The 17,219-nt window shown below is 35.6% G+C and overlaps 1 protein-coding gene across 4 annotated transcripts in view; it reads left to right on the top strand.

Moving 5' to 3' along the window:
* NT5C2 (5'-nucleotidase, cytosolic II) overlaps positions 1-17,219 on the top strand; it is an 89,462-nt gene that overhangs the window by 35,009 nt on the left and 37,234 nt on the right. For 3 of the 4 annotated variants that reach the window (XM_044240416.1, XM_044240417.1, XM_044240418.1), the window contains one exon: positions 9,762-9,835. In XM_044240416.1, coding sequence (XP_044096351.1) covers positions 9,762-9,835 — 74 coding nt within the window. Of the gene's footprint in view, positions 1-4,887; positions 4,908-9,761; positions 9,836-17,219 lie in introns of those variants that run through there. The other variant, XM_044240419.1, reaches the window with a different exon arrangement.

Below are 17,219 nucleotides of genomic sequence, written 5' to 3'. Positions count from 1 at the left end.
TCCTCCTCTCTCTCTGCCTGCCTCTGCCTACTTGTGGTCTCTATCTGTCAAATAAGTAAATAAATAAGTCTTTAAAAAAAACAAACACCACCACAACAAGATACCATTCCAGACCCACTAGAATGACTAAAATTAAAAACACAGACAATATTGAGCAACCTCGTACTACTATTGCTGATGAGAATGCAAAAGAGAAAGGAGTTTGGGTAGTACTTTTTTTTTTTTTTAAGATTTTATTTATTTGAGAGAGAGTGTGAACCCCGGGGGCAGAGTGGGGTGGGGGGAGGAGGAGCAAGGGGAGGGAGAGACTCTTAAGCAGATTCCACATCCAGTGTGGAGCTCCAGACAGGGATCAGTCTCAGGACCCTGAGATCCTGACTTGAACTGAAATCAAGTATTTAAGTATATTATTGTTTATTCTTATTCAAGGGAAGGTATTTGGGGAAATACAGATGCTTTAGGTTATGAGTTTTATCATTTGCTTTCATTTTAAATTCTAGATTTAAAAAAATTCTTTGTTTTAGGGGTGCCTAGGCAGCTCAGTTGGTTAAGCATCTGCCTTCAGCTCAGGTCATGATCCCAGGGTTCCGGGATGGAGCTCCATGTCGGGCTTCCTGCTCAGTGGGGAGCCTGCTTCTCCCTCTTCCTCTGCTGCTCCCCTTGCTTGTGCATAGTCTCTCTCTCAAATAAATAAAATCTTAAAAAGATTCCTTAATTTTGTATGTAGAGAGAGAGTACATGAGCCCTGGGGAGAAGGAGAGAAGCATAGAAACTGACTCCCTGCTTAGTGCAGAGCTTGTCTGTCTCAGTGCTGGATCCCAGGATCCCTGGGATCATGACCTAAGCTGAAACTGAGGGGCGGAGGCTTAATGCTGAGCCACCCAGGCTCCCCTAAATTCTAGATTTTGACCTGTCTTTTCCATTAAGGGCACAGTCAGTACAGTTGTTAACTTGGCCTAATGATAACATTGGATAATCATACTTTCTTTTCACTTTTATTCTGCAAAATTCAGCTTTTGTGTTTTGCTGCATTTTATAAATTATCCTCTATACACTGGTACCATTGGTCTTTACTTTAAAAATTTGAGGAGCGGGGTGCCTGGGTGGCTCAGTTGGTTAGGCTCCAACTCTTGGTTTTGGCTCAGGTTATGGTCTCAGGATCCTGAATTATAGACCCGCATTGCATAGGGCTTGGTGCTCAGCAGGGAGTCTGCTTGTCTGTTCCAGTCCAGTTCTACCTCCCTCTTGAATAAATAAATAAAATATTTTTAAAAAATCGTGGAGAAAAAATGAAAAAGAACTTATTGGAAAATAGGAAAACAGGGATTGGAAAAACCTATATTTAATTAGACCAGGATTCTAGAACAGTAAATTTATATTCAGAGTACTGATACTGTCTTTAGTTTCTCTCTTAATTTGTGTATTTTTCATTTGCTAGTCTTTTCTTTTATTCCCTGCCATCCTGCTCTCATTACTGCAGTTCCTTCATTTGGGAAAGAAGGTGAAAGGAATTTTAATGTCTTCTTCCTTAAAGTCTGCTTTAAAAGCTTGAGTGGAAAGATAGTGTGATCAGTACTTATCGTATTTTATATACATTTTTAAACACTTAAACATTTCTGAAATGGGGCTGCATCTAGCAGAATACCACCTAGAATTAAGACGAGTTCTTCCAAATAATTGTATTTCTTTTAGTCACCTAGTGGTGATATTAACCATCCTAGTAGTGTAAATTCAGATCACAAGCCAACTACATGACTCCTCAGATCCTCAAGGGGAGGTTTTCCCCCCGTCCTCTATCATGTCAGGGCTGAGATGTACAAATTTTGTGTGTTTCTTCTATGTTGCAGATTTATTTATTCTTTTTCTTCATGTTATGGGTAGCCCTGTGAGATTCTAGCTTTATGAGGCCCTAAATTTTCTTGGGCATCACCCCCTTTTAGTGGCATATATTATGGGTGAATTGACAAGTGATGGTATCTCAAATTTTAATTGTCTTTTATTTTCTGTGTATGTCATCATAGTCACATCTTTTCACCAGAAGATTTTTATATTGAATATTTGAGAAAAGTGAATATTGTAATTAATTCATGTTTTATCTTAGAAATGATAACATGCTTATTGTTCAGACTTTTATTTATTTAGTCATTAAAAATATTTATTTATTTATTTATTTATTTATTTATTTATATATTTATGAATGAATGAGAGAAAGAAATCATGAGCTGGGGGAGGGCCAGATGAAGAGGGAGTAGCAAACTCCTCACTGAGCATGGAGCCTGACTCCTGGCTCCATGCAGGGGCCGATCTTAGGATCCTGAGATCATGACCTGCGCTGAAGCCCCATGCTTAACCCACTAAGCCACCCAGGCGCCCCTGGTGTTCAGGCTCTAAAAGCACAGGCTGCTGTTCTCTTGGCACAATGTGATAAAATGTATCCCTCCTGAAGGTGTTCTTCAGAGAAAATATTCAGACTTATTAGTAAATTATTGGCTGAAGTTTATGAAAACAAAAACTAATGCTACTTAAATCATTTTTTCTTTTATAAAATCTAGTCCAGAATATTTTATTGTGTCTGTATATCCATGGTATTTGAATTTCAGTTTTTAGGAATCCATTTCATAAATTAGAAAGTTCTTACCTATATATTTTTATATCACCAAGCATACTTTTTTCTGAAGAATAGGGACACAAAGGCAGAACGAGGTCTTGCAATTATGCTTTTTAAATAAGAACTTTATAGAAATATAGTTCCCATACCACCTAATTCACTTTTTAAAGTGTCCAGTTCAGTGGTTTTAGTGTATTCACAGAGTTGTGCAACCAATATCCCTGTTTAATTTTAGAACATTTTTACTACCTCCAAAAGAAACCCAGTACTCAACTAAATGTTGTGTCTGCTCTATATAAGGCCTTATGGTAAGTTTTGGGAAAGCAATAAATCATAGCCTCAAAGTTTATAATCCAGTAAAGAATAAAAGAACTACCTGTGTATTTTATGTATGTGACAAAATATACCACAAGCCAAAATAAAGGATTTTGAATATTCAAACTTCTCAGATGGATCACAACTCTATAATACTCTTTCATTAAGTAGAAAAGTAAATCTGAGACCCAGAGGCATCTCTGCCTGTAGTTATGTGGCACAGCCAGAGTGGTTTCTTGAAGAAGTCAGGTGAGATTGCTGTGTCTTGAAAAATTAGAGATAACTGAGGAGAACATGTCAGGTATAGGGAACAGTGTAAACGAAGCCTCAGGGTACCTTTAGGAAATAGTGAGTAGTTCATTTTGATTATTGGAGCAAAAGGTGCATGATATGGAACAATATGAGATAAAACTGATTTTGGAAAGATGGTGAAAAGCTTTGAACTCCTTGAGTTACAAAAACTTGTATAATTTGGGTAGGTAGTGGGGAACGTCTAAAGGAGTGGCATGGCTGGAGCTGGGCTTCGGGATGGTTCTTCTCAAACTATCAGTGATGGGAGATCATTTGTTTTGTTTTCATCCCAGTCTTTTCAAATTGATGCATTTACAGAATATAGTAAAAATGAATTACTAGGAAAATGAAGAGACCTGGGGGTCTCTATATTTTTTTAAGTTTATTTAATCTCTACACCCAACATGGGGCTCAAACTCATGACGCTGAGATCAAGAGTTGCTTGCTCCTTGGACTGAGCCAGCCAGGCACCCCTGCATTTTTTTTTTTTTTATTACAGTCAACAAAAGTAAAGTTTCACAATTGCTATGAGAGTTTCTGAATACTTGCAATTTCTGTATGTATCATGCTAAGGATTTGTCACAACCATTCACAGAAGAGTATTGGTCTGTGGACCACACACCACACTCTGAATAGCAGTACTTCAAAACAATCAGTTTGGCTGTTAGTGCACAGGCAGAACAGTTGGAAGGTGATTGCTGAAGAGTTAATGAGTTAACAAGGACCTGGACAAGTTGATAGCAGTATGAATTAAATGGAAGATTTGGTTTTGATAGACATTTGGAAATGTATTTTTTTTTAAGATTTTATTTATTTATTTGAGAGAGAGTGAGAGAAAGCATGAGCAGAGGGAGGGATAGAGGGAGAAGCAGGCTCCTTGCTCCCCAGGACCCTGGGATCATGCATGACTTGAGCAGAAGGCAGACGCTTGACTAACTGAGCCACCCAGGCACCCTTGACATTTGGAAATTTAAATGAAGGCAAATGAGATGATGTGGATTTGAGGGAGAGGAAACAATATTTACGTCAATTTTAGGGTTGAGTGGTAAAATGAGAGTGTCAAAAGTAGAAATAGAAACTAGTTTGGGGAGAAAGATACTAAATTAGATATTCAACAGAGATCCACATTACGGCATATTTTTATTAAGTAAACACACAACATACAAAGAGACATTGTTTGGTTCATAATCTAAATTTATACTCTCGATCTGATCTCGAAACAGCACTTGTAACTTTTCTTTCATTGCAACAAGCTTTGAGTTTATTATTACACAAACCCATAACCAAAACATGCCTAAGAAGATTTTATACTTGCATCTTTAGTCTCATTTGTTGTTGCAGTAACTGTTGCTGGGCTCTTGGCCAGGAAATTGTGACTCTAGGCAGGGGGAGGAGCTAGGGATAAAGTTCACCATCGCCAAAGAAACTCTATTCCAAATGGATTTGTGTGGAGCAACAGTGATATCCAATGACAAGTTAAATTAGACACAGAGGTGTTTTCTCCAACAGTCTCAGAGATACATGCTGTTGAGGGGCTTGGTTCAGACTAAAGCAGTCTTTTTGAAGTGAGGTTAAAGTTACACAGAATCAAATTATACTAGGAGCTTAAAGAAGAATTTTGTTATGTGACTTCAAGAACTCATTGACTCAGATAGTTTCACACACTGCAGAACGGCAACCAGTGACAGATGAGGTAATGCTGCTTTGAATTACGATTTAAATCTCAAAACCACTAAGAGTTTGCTACTTACAAAATTCCAAATTTAGTAAATTGCATGTTCATGTGCCTTAAATATGAAGATATTAGATCCCTATTCTTAAAACACATAGTCTTACTTCTTATGGTTAATATGTATATTTACTTGGATAGAATTTCTTTAAATTTCATGCCTTACTGTGGTAGGATATGATTGTAAAAGCTGTTATATTTTTCTCTGTCTAAATCTGTGCCTGGTTTCATAGTGCCAGGTTTTATGTGTTGTTTCCTAAAGATTGTTTCTCTTGTTAATGCTCAAATCTGTATCAAATGCCTTAATATGTAGGAATTTCTGGCTGATAATTGCATTTTAAGGTTGGATGCTTAGATCACTCGTGCTTTTGGAGACTTCGTGCTTTATTTAAAGTAAGTTTTGGAAAGTTAATTTCACAAATGTATTCACATTCTTGAAGTGGAGCTCTATAGTGGAGTGTGTTCCGCTGGTTAATAATTTAGAAAAGTGACACAAGTAAATTGGCATTGGCAAAGACAGAGTCAAGGCCCTGGGACCAACAGAAATTTTTGAATTCTCCAAGCAGATTCGATCTTGTGTTTTAAATGTATGGTGGGACAGTGAGTCAGCCTTTTAACTGATAGAGTGCCTAATACTCTTCTTTTGTTATAACAGTAAAGAATAGTGATGAGTTTGAGGCCAAGAGATTGTTTCTGTTGAAGACTGTATCCTGGAGACATGATATTTCTGGCTCCAGGCTGCCTCTCTCCTGAAGTCAGTGCACACTTCCAGCCTTTGGATGTTTATTATCTTTGTAAATCTTCGAGTATGTATTATTGCAGTTCTCTATGATCCAGCTGTTCCCTTTTGTCATTATAGGTTTACTTAATACACTTTAGATATACGCACACAGATTAGATTTAGTTGCCTATTACCCTTCCCTCCCATGTTTTATAGCAAAAATTAGGGAAAGAAGAGATGAAAAAACATATGTGAGATTTTTCTTGTTGTTTAGTAATAGGAATGAGAAGAGGAGACAGGAGTGATTGCTTCTTTCTTAAATTCAGGAATTGCTTCTGTGGATGAGGTTACTTATTTTGAATGAAAATGAAAAGATAATACTTAGTTGAAGGTCTTCATAAGACAACATCTTATTTCCTTAAGTTAGGCATCTAAAGAGTCTTTGCTCACTCAGTCTAATCCCTGAAACAAAGTGGTGTGGGCTGTATAGTAGGTTTTCAACAAATGCGTTGATTTAATAAGGTGACAAGTTAATCAAAGGGGAAGGAGTGCAATTTGATGGATATTTAGCAGTGATAATTTTGGCAAAAACAATAGATTTTCATAATCCAAACATATGTGATTCCAAGAGTTTCTATGGATAATACACCTAAGATGCATTATAATCTTCATATCCTTAAAATAATGTGATAAAGGAGTACAGGCTTAAACTTTCTTTCTGACCAAGAGAGAAACTGGCAAGTTATCTTGCTGGGTCTGTTGATAGTTTCTTTCAGCCTTTAGCACTGATTGATTGATATTAGCAAAGTCTATTTTTTACCCTGTGATTTGAGCTGTGCCTGAAACCAGCTCACATCATTCTATCAGAAACAAAGCTGTTTCTTTTATCATATGATCCCAGCATATATCCCTCCTGGGTTGTATCACAAGAATCTTCCCAGTCATTCCTGCCTGAATTCCCATAGAATATTTTAGGCATGTCAGCTGTTTGGGCTCTGATCAAGGATTTGATCCAGTTGGCCTCTAGCCTGAATTGAGAGTGTGTTTGAAAAACATAATCTTCAGTGGCAACATTTGGTTTCCAGAGTTAGAACCATTGCTTTGTGTCTTACCCCTCTTGGCCTTCAAAAGGATTTACGTAACTGAGAAAAGGTTTGATAGTAAAAGTAGATGCTTTTATCAGTAAAAGGAGGGTGAAATTTTGATGAAGTGGTAGAAAGATCATGGTGACATATTTGGGTTTGTGGGTGTTTAAAAAGATTTGGGTGGGTGTCACTTACCTTATAGTTCCTTGTGTCTTTCAGCTATGCATTAGGCTTCTCTCTCCCTCCCATCCATTAAAAAGGACCTATATTAGGGCAACTTAAAATAGGAGACCAATAGGTCTAATTAAGGGAAAAACAAGTCCCAAGAAAAGGGAAGAAAAAAAACATCTATCTGCATAGGAAGCCAAAAATCCAAAGGACTGTTCCTACAGTAATTTGAGGGTAAGAAGAATTATAAATATAAATATATATAATATAAAACATAGTCCACCATTAGTCGGTGGCAAAGCTAATACACAAGACTCAGTATTACCTGGATTCTAAACATTGACTTTCATATATAGCTCATCTGTACTTAGTAGATAAACTGGTTAAAGCATAATTGATGTACATAATCCCATTAGAAAAATAAAGTGTTAATCTACAGTATTACAGAGATAAGGAGCTAAATGCCAATACTGGCATTAATTCTCAGGATTTAGTTCTCAGGAACTAAGGGTTTTATAGAGCTAATCTAGTGTGCATAACACACTAAGATAAGTAGTGATTTTCATATTTTTCAGAAGATTAATCATTCTTAATTTAAGGGTCTATTGATTTTAAGTCCTTGATTAAAATATTTCTAAGCAAATACTTGATTTTTGGTCTGCATTTAAAATTGGTGCATACATTCTGAGATGAGAGGGAAAGTTTTCTGTTAAAATTTGAAATAATAAAAAAAAATTTGAAATAGTAAATGAGTTGTTGAAGAGTCATTACCCAGATTAGTGATTATCAAACTCCTCAGTATTCCATCAGTTAAAACGTAGAACATTCATCCCTTCGTGTACTGTTGTCCTTATTTATATATAGTAGAAAACATATACAAATTAGGCGTATTTAAATGATGAAATAAGTATCAGTAAAAGTTCTGATGTCTTTTTTTTATACCGAGTGACATCTTCTGCATCTACTGGTATAGTCACTCCTCTTTGGAGATTAGTGACCTACATCATGAATAGGAGCCCAGCTCAGGCATCTTATTTTTTAAAGAAGTTTTCTAGGTGACTTGTAGCATTCTCATTTCTCATAGTTACTTCTAAAATGAAGGCAAAGAAAAGGTTTGGTAATAAGAGGATAAACCATTCAATAATTCTGGCTGTCGAGCTGGAGATGAGTTAGAAAGGATGTGTGTGAGTGTGTTTTTAAGAGAGGGGTGAGGGGGCAGAGGGAGAGGTTAGGAGGGAGAGAGAATCCCAAGCATGCTCCATGTCCAGCACAGACCCTAATGTGGGACTTGATTTCATGATGCTGAGATCATGACCTGAGACGAAATCAAAAGAGTTGGTCACTTAACTGACTAAGACACCCAGGTACCCCAAAAGGATACTTTTGTTTTCAGAGATGATTAAAACTTAGCCCAAAACATCATCATTTGATGATTTACCATTCTGTTACACATTTAGTTTTCCCTAAATGTATAATGTATCTTCAAAAGTGATCTTTCTGAAATTTGAATCTGATTATTTCATTTCTTCAAAATCTGATAATTTGTCCTTGCTTGCACAATAAAGTCCAGACTCTAATGTGGCATACAGAGTCTTCATGATTTTAACTCCTACTAACCGTTTTAGCTCCATAGCTTTTATTGCCCCTTCTCCCTACCCCTGCCTTCTGGAAAACCTCCTTTTGCAGAAACAATCAGAAAATCAAAACCAAAGAAAACTCCTCAGCTCCAGCTGTAGTAAATGTTTTATAGTTCATTGTAAACCTTGTCCTTGCTTGGTTATTCTGCCTGGATTGCCTTTGTCGCTTTGTCCAATTGGAACACTTCTACTGATTGCTTAAGATTCAGCTCATACATCTCTTCTAGTCTCTAAGGAAGTGGTATTCTTGCCTCTGTCTTATTTTGTAGCATTTATTGAGTTGTTAAAATTATTCGTAAGTGTCTCTCCTACTAGGCTGAATGCCGCAAGGACAGAGAATGTAAATGAAAATAGAAGTTCCATAGCTGGTACTCTTGTTCATTCACTGCTGTATCATGTACCTTGTTTGGGACATAGTAAGCATTCAGTGTTTGAACAAATCCATTTATGTTTATGTGTTTAGTATCTGGCATGTTGTAAGCTTTAAATGAACACTGTTTAAATAAATTATAAATGAATGAATATATTATAAAACCTCAAAAATAAGCTTGTCTTGGGGCTCAGACTTAGAAAAAGAGAGCTGATTCTCTGAAGTCTTTAGCACATGGCACAGTAAGAAAATACATATATTTCCATATAATAATCTGATTTCATTTATAAGAAGGACTTGAAGAATTCTAGTTATGAATTTCTTTTAAGATTAAAAAAAATTTTATTTATTTGTCAGACACAAGCAGAGGGAACAGCAGCCGGAACAGGCAGAGAGAGAAGCAGGCTCCTCGCTGAGCAAGGAGCTTGATGCAGGACTCTATCCCAGGACCCTGGAATCATGACCTGAGCTTAATGACTGAGCCACCCAGGCATTCCTTTTTTAAAAATTTCATTTATTTATTTGAGAAGGAGAGAGAGGGTACAAATAGGAAGAGGGGCAAAGGGAGAGGGAGAAGCAGACTCACTGCTGAGCAGGGAGCCAGAGCCCTGCTGCGGGAGTGGGGGCTCCATCCCAGGATCCTGCGATCATGACCTGAGCCGAAGGCAGATACATAACCACCTGAGCCACCCAGGTGCTCCTGTTATGAATCTTAATATTGGTATTTAAATGAAAAAAATCTAGAAAGATAACCAAATAATTATATTAAACTTAAGAATTTTGTGGAGGATTTGCTTCAGTGTTAATTGAGAGACCATTTTTTGCTTCTTTTTTTAGGGTGTTTGTGAACCGAAGTTTAGCGATGGAAAAAATAAAGTGTTTTGGTTTTGATATGGATTATACACTTGCTGGTGAGTAGCACTTTTTGACTGCTTAAAAACTGCTTTAAGTATAACACAGTGAGTCTACAGGAGGCAATTCAGTAAACATTTATTTAATCCTATACTTAGCTACTAGAAGCTCTTGTTATCAAAGCTCCTTCCATTGATATTTATGAATATTGAGATTACCAGATATCCTTGAGATTTACATAAGATAGATTTACATAAGATGCGTAAGTGGAACAAGTGCTAAATTATTTTAGAGTCCCTAGTAAGAAATAGTATGATGAAATTATACATTAATGTGTATATCAGGGCACTTTTGGCTTTACTCTCTAAAACTGTTCTTCAATGGTGGAGTTTTGTATCTTTTGTTCTATCCAAGGAAAACTATTTTTTTTTTTCCAAAGGAAAACTTTTTTATCAGTTAAAAATTTTAATGTTATTCTTAAGACAAATGGAAAATGTGTTTATTTCCATTGAAATGATTACAAATACACTATGTAAAGACTTTTTAAAAATTAGAGCTATTTGCTTTGTTCATTATCAGATAGACTTTAAACACAACGCATACTGTTTTTCCCTTCCTGTCTCTGAGATATATTTGAAATCATCAATGGATTAGCTAATATTTGCAAGATCTTTTCAGAAGTTACGAAGTTTTTATTAAAAATTCCTTGATTTTGATGTGAAAAAGTCACTTAAGTAGTAGAGATGAAGGACTGAGTTGAGTGCATGTGTATATATGGATGTGCATGCATGTGTGTATTGTCTTGACACTTGAAAAAGAATCTTTCAGAAATTTTCTCTAAAAAAATACTGTCTTTACACAAAAATGTTAAAATGTATAAATTTACTTATGTTTAGAAACCTCTTATAACAATATTAGAAAACTGAGACCATCTCAAATTAGATCTCAATTTGATGTTCAATTTAGGCTAATATAATAATATGCATTATAACATATAAATGTATTATAAATGTATGTAAATATGTATTATAATAGAATAATGCAAAAATGAACACATGCAGTTTATAGGTCATTTCACATAGTTGTGGCCATGCTATGTACCAAACTATATATTAAAAATCTACACTGACTTGGTTTACATTTCCCTTTCTTCCCTCTGTACCCTTTGTTGTTTATTTCATTTTCTATTGCCTTAAAGTTGTTTTTGCTGCATTTTTATTCTTACATATTTTTCTAATTGGACACAGCCACTTTTAGGATCACTTCTCAGAAAGGAAGTTGGAAGTACTATACTTTCTCAGGGTAGATCTTTCCAGATTGGGAGAAAATCCTACAGTCTCTCTCATTTGTAGAATTTTACCTCTCCAGGGAAAGTAATGGTAAGATAATTCAGCTGAAAGAGATACTACCTAAAGCAGAAATATACGTTAATGGGAAGAATAAGTTAATGGGAAGAAAAATAACCCCTTATTAAGACAATTTCATTGTATTGAGGTAGTTGTTAGTATTTACTGAAAACCTGTGGTGTTCAGGCACATTTTGTTACTGAGCATTGAGATAACTACATGTTCCTGCAGAACAATGAAAAAATGAGTTCTCTTGTTTAATGAGAAACTCACTGAAAAAAGTCTCTAAACTTTAAAGATACCTTATGATTGCTTCTTTTCACTTGTTTTTTAAATCCCACTTCATATTTTAATACTTATTACTCTTAGTGAAGATACTAATATACTTTGCTTATATATAAATATAATAATTATTAACATTTATTAAGTGCTTATTATGTGCAAAGGAAGTCCTGTTCTAATAATAGATTATCTCACTTAAAACATGGATTATCTCATTCATGCTACTTATTTAATATTTACAAAAACTCTGTGAAACAGATATTATTGTGGTCTTCGTTTTATAGATGATGCTAGGACACTAAGAACTTTGTCCAAGAGTGTTTAACTTTGATGTAGCTGAACTGAGATTCAAATCTAAGTATACATTTATATGTGTATGTGAGTGTATGCACACCTGTATATATTTTATATATATATAATATATATATTGAAATTATACCACACTATAAACTGTCATTGTTCAAAATGATAATTTAAACTTACCATAATATATATATAATTATGGTAATATTTATAAATATGGTATTATAAATATATAATATTTATAATTCTGGTAATATGGTAATATATAATATATATTATTATGGTAAGTTTAAATTATCATTTTGAACAATGACAGTTTATAGTGTGGTATAATTTCAAAGTACTGAGCTCCCTTCCTTAAACAACCAATCAGGACTTAAGCACTCAAAAGGGTAATGCCCTTTAAAGGAGTCCCCCTTGAGAGACTATACATTATTTCCACAAATAGTGTTGTATGAAAAACATTGTTAGTCCTCTTATGGTACTACTTTCACTTTATAAAGCACATAGGGAAACAAGTTTATTGGCTTATACTCTCTCCTGTTTCCCAGAATAGTATTCATTAAATTTATCTGAGAATAACTTTTGTTATTTAAAAAACAAACCACACCCATGAAGTGCTAAGGACTTTTCATCAGAAAATGTGCCGTGAAGTACAGAGACAAGATTAAAAAGTTTTTTGAAAGCTTTGAGTATTTGGAATAACCATCCCTGGAATAAATGTAATAGCTTCACAGGATAAGTTCTTGGAAAGAGTCTGTATTTGTTCTGAAGCCTCATGTGAGACATTGTCTTCTCTGCAGTCATGACACCTTGGTACATCATTTCCTGATAGCAATTTATAATTATTTTTTAATAAACATATAATGTGTTTTTATCCCCGAGGGTTCAGGTCTGTGAATCACCAGGTCTACACACTTCACAGCACTCACCATAGCACATACCCTCCCCAATGTCTATAACCCCACCCCCCTCTCCCTCCCCCCTCCCCCCAGCAACCCTTAGTTTGTTTTCTGAGATTGAGTCACTTAATGGTTTGTCTCCCTCCCAATCCCATCTTGTTTCATTTATTCTTTTCCTACCCCCAAACCCCCCACCTTGCATCTCCATTTCCTCATATCTGGGAGATCATATGATAGTTGTCTTTCTCCAATTGACTTATTTCGCTGATAGCAATTTATATATCATTTGCAGCTTTTGTTTGCTTGCCTGTCTTCACATTGGCCTGTGAGTTCTTCAAGGACAAGGGCTTTCTTTTTCACTTTTATATCCTATCCTATGTGTTGCCTAAAGCGTGGCATGTATTAGGTGCTCGGTAAATATATATTGAATGAACAGTTTGGATACCTAAGTTTTAATAAATCAGTGGAAGAATTAATCACTATACTTTATTAAAATAAAAACTTAGATAATTAGTTAAAAACTAAGAAGAATAAAGACTTTAATGTGAGACCTGAAACCATAAAAATCTTAGAAGAGAGCAGAGGCAATAGTTTCTTTGACATCAGGCATAACAACTTTTTTCTAGATAGGTCCCCTGAGGCAAGGGAAACAAAAGCAAATAAACTATAGAAACTACATGAAAATAAACTTACCCACAGGGGAGAAAACAGTCAACAAAAGTAGAAGACAATCTACTAAGTGGGAGAAGGTATTTGCAAATGACATCCGAGAAAGGGTTAGTATCTAAAATACATGAAGAATTTCTAAAACTCAGTAATCTTATTAAAAATGGGGAGAACAGCCATTTCTCCAAAGTAGACAAAAGATGGCCAGCAGACACTTGAAAAGATACTCAACATCACTCATCATCAAGGAAATGCAAATAAAACTACTATGAGGTATCACTTCATGCCTGTCAGAATGGCTAAAATCAAAAACACAGACACAACAGGTGTTGGCGAGGATGTGGAGAAAAAGGATCCCTTGTGCATTGTTGGGGTCAATGCAGACTGGTGCGGGCAGTGTAGAAAACAGTATGGAGCTTTCTCAAAAAATTAAAAATAGAATCACCCAATGATCTAGGAATTGCATTACTGGGTATTTACCCAAAGACTACAAAAACACTAATTCAAAGGGATACTTGCGCCCCTGTGTTTATAGCAGCATTATTTATGATAGCCAAATTAGAGAAGCAGCCTGACTGTCTATTGATCGATGACTGGGTAAAGAATATGTGATACACATACATACACACAATGGAATATTATTCAGTCATAAAAAAGAATGAAATCTTGCCGTTTGCCGTGAAAGGGTGGAGCTTGAGAGTATGATGCTAAGTGAAATAAGTCAGTCAGAAAAAGACAAATACCATATGATTTCACTTATGTGGAACTTAAGAAACAAATGAGCAAAGGGGGAAAAAAGGAGAAAGAGAGAGAAACCGAAAAACAGACTCTTAACTGTAGAAAACAGACTGCTGGTTACCAGAGGGGCGGTGTGTGAAGGAATGTAAAAATAGGGAGTGGGGATTCAGGATTACACTTATTGTGATGAGCATCACAAACATGCATTTTAAGTATGTATTTAGTTTAGTTTATTTAAGTATTTTAAGTATGTAGTTAGACAAAATGTATACACGTGTGTAACTACCACCACAATTAAGATAAGAAATATCTGGGGCGCCTGGGTGGCTCAGTGGCTTAAGCCTCTGCCTTCAGCTCAGGTCATGATCTCAGAATCCTGAGATCAAGCTCCGCGCCTTCCCCCGCACCTCCCCTTCTCTCCTCCGCCCCCCCCGCCCCATCTCTGCTTTACTTGTGATCTCTCTCTGTCTCTATCAAATAAATAAATAAAATCTTTTTTTAAAAATATTTTATTTATTTATTTGACAGAGATTACAAGTAGGCAGAGAGGCAGGCAGAGAGAGAGGAAGGGAAGCAGGCCCCCTGCTGAGCAGAGAGCCTGATGTGGGACTCGATCCCAGGACCCTGAGATCATGACCTGAGCCGAAGGCAGCGGCTTAACCCACTGAGCCAGCCAGGAGCCCCTAAATAAATAAAATCTTAAAAAAAAAAAAAGATAAGGAATATTTCCATCATTCCAAAAAGTTCCCTCATTGCCTCTTTGAAGTCCGTTCTCCCTTTTACTCCACCTTTGCCTCAGGGCTTTTTGTCACTGTGGGTTAGTATAGTATGCCCTTTTCAGAATTTCATATAAATGGAATCATCTAGTATGTACTGTTGTGTTTGGCCTCTTTTGCTCAGCGTAATGTTTTTGTGATTCGTTGATGTTGTTCCGTCTGTCAGTAAATAGTTCATTCACTTTTTTTTTTTACCCCTAACATTTTTAAACTATAAAAAGTTACGAAATAATTTTAGACCTATGGAAGAGCTGCAAAAATAATATTTGGCCTCTATTCTCTTCTAATGGTGACCTTGTACCTGACTGTAGTTGACCACAGTACAGTTATAAGAACTAAGAAATTAACATTCGTGTAGAACTACTAACTTAACTATAGATGTTATTTAGTTTTTACAAATTTTCCCACTAAAGTTCTTAATTCCATTCTAGGATCCCACATTGCATTTAGTTGTCATATTTCCTTAGTGTCTTCTGTAACAGTCATGTCTTTTCATTGCTTTGACACTTTTGAAGAGTACTAGTTAGATATTTTTGTAAACTCTTCCACAATGTGGATTTGTCTGATACTTTTTCACATGATTGAAGTTTTATGCATATTTGTGAAGAACACCACAAAGATGGTATACTCTTCTCAGAGCATAATACCAGAGGTACATAATGTTGGTAAGTCTTATTACTAGTGATGTTAACTGGTCAGCATTATACAATTACCACATTTTTCTTTAAACTGTACTTTTTTTGGAGGGGAAGTCAAGTAGTAGTCCATTGTATGGGTACAGGTTTTTCTTCCCCGCTATCTGAAAGTAGAGCTTTCCTATGAAACTGTTAGTGAGCTGAAATGTCATAAAGCAAAGAAATAATTACCATTAATTTATATGGAAAAACTTCTGAGGATTTCTAGACTGCCTCTCCCCCTCTTTCTTAGGGTTTTCTGATGCCTTGAAACCCATTTTGCTAATGGATACACAAAATAAGTTGAGGTAAAGCACAGTTGGTTACAGACATAATTTAGAGCCCTGATGGCTTGATGCTGAGATGTTGAGTGTAAGTTCTGGGGAAGGAGTGTGGCAGAGCCACTCTTGGTGCTTGTGGTGCGCACTGCCTTTGTAAGGGCTGCTTACAAAACAAATGCTGAATGCCATTTTTGATTTTCATCTTTTTTCATAAAAGCAAAAATCCTCTTCAGATTTATTTCAGTTAGCAAAAACAAGTACTCATGTAGGTCTTTCATAAGTTAAATGGTATAACTTGAACTTTGAAAAAGCGGGGGATGCTCTTTATATCACAATTTGTTTATGCATTTATCTGTTGATGGATGTTTGAGTTGTTTCCCTTTAGGGCTATTATGAATAAAACTACTATGAACATTGGTCTACGTATTACTTACAAGTCTTTTTGTGGATGTATGTTTTTATTTCTCTTGAGTAAATGCTTAGGAGTACAATTGCAAGATTTTATATTTACCTTACAGGAGATAGACAAATGGTTTTTCAAAGTACTGATAACATTTTAAAGTCCCACCCACCAAACATAAGAATTGTACTTGATCCAATCCTCACCTATGCTTGATAGCATCAATCCTTTGAATTTTAGTCATTTTAGTAAATGTGTAGTGTTATTGTGATTTTTTTTTGTACTTCCCTCATAACTAGTGATGTTGAAAATCTTCATGTGGTTATTGGCTATTTATATTTCTTTTGTGGAATGCCTGTTCAAATGCCCTTGTTTCCTGGCTTGTGTTTTTATTGTTGAGTTGTAGAAGTTCTTTATGTATTCTGAGTACTGGTCCTTTGTCAGATATATGTCTTGTGAATCTGTTGATCAATATGTGTTGGTCTGTATGTTGACATTCTCTTTCATTGATCAAAGTGAATATCACATGGTCTTGATTGATTATTGTAGGTTTCTGTTAATCTTTAAGTCAGGTAGTATATGAGTGCTAAATTTTCACTAAATGTTTTCCTGCCTCTGTTGAGATGATCCATATGGTTTTTCTTTTTTAGTTTGTTAAAAGGATGAATTACATGCATTGATTGCTGAATGGTAAACCAACTTTACATTCCTAGAGTAAATCCCACTTGGTTATATAGTATTCTTTTTATATATTGGCAAATTTGATTTGCCAGTGTTTTTTTGAGGATTTTTGCATCATGTTCATCAGATTTGTATGTGTATTACAATGTCTGTTTTAGACATTGGTTTAGACATTTGGTTTTAGAGTAATGCTGATCTCATATAATGAGTTGGGAACTATTCCCCTTTTCTATTTTCTGGAAGTGTGGGTAGAATTGATATTATTTTTTCCTTAAGTATGTGACAGAATTAACAAGTGAAGCTATCTGGGCCAGAAGTTACTTTTGTGGAAAGGTTTTAATTTATGCATTCAGCTGTTAAATATAGAGCTAGTCAGACTTTCTGTTTCTTCTTG

This window comes from Neovison vison, chromosome 2 (genome assembly GCF_020171115.1).
Source record: "Neovison vison isolate M4711 chromosome 2, ASM_NN_V1, whole genome shotgun sequence".
NCBI lineage: Eukaryota > Metazoa > Chordata > Mammalia > Carnivora > Mustelidae > Neogale > Neogale vison.
This window is presented reverse-complemented; position numbering and strand designations above follow the sequence as displayed.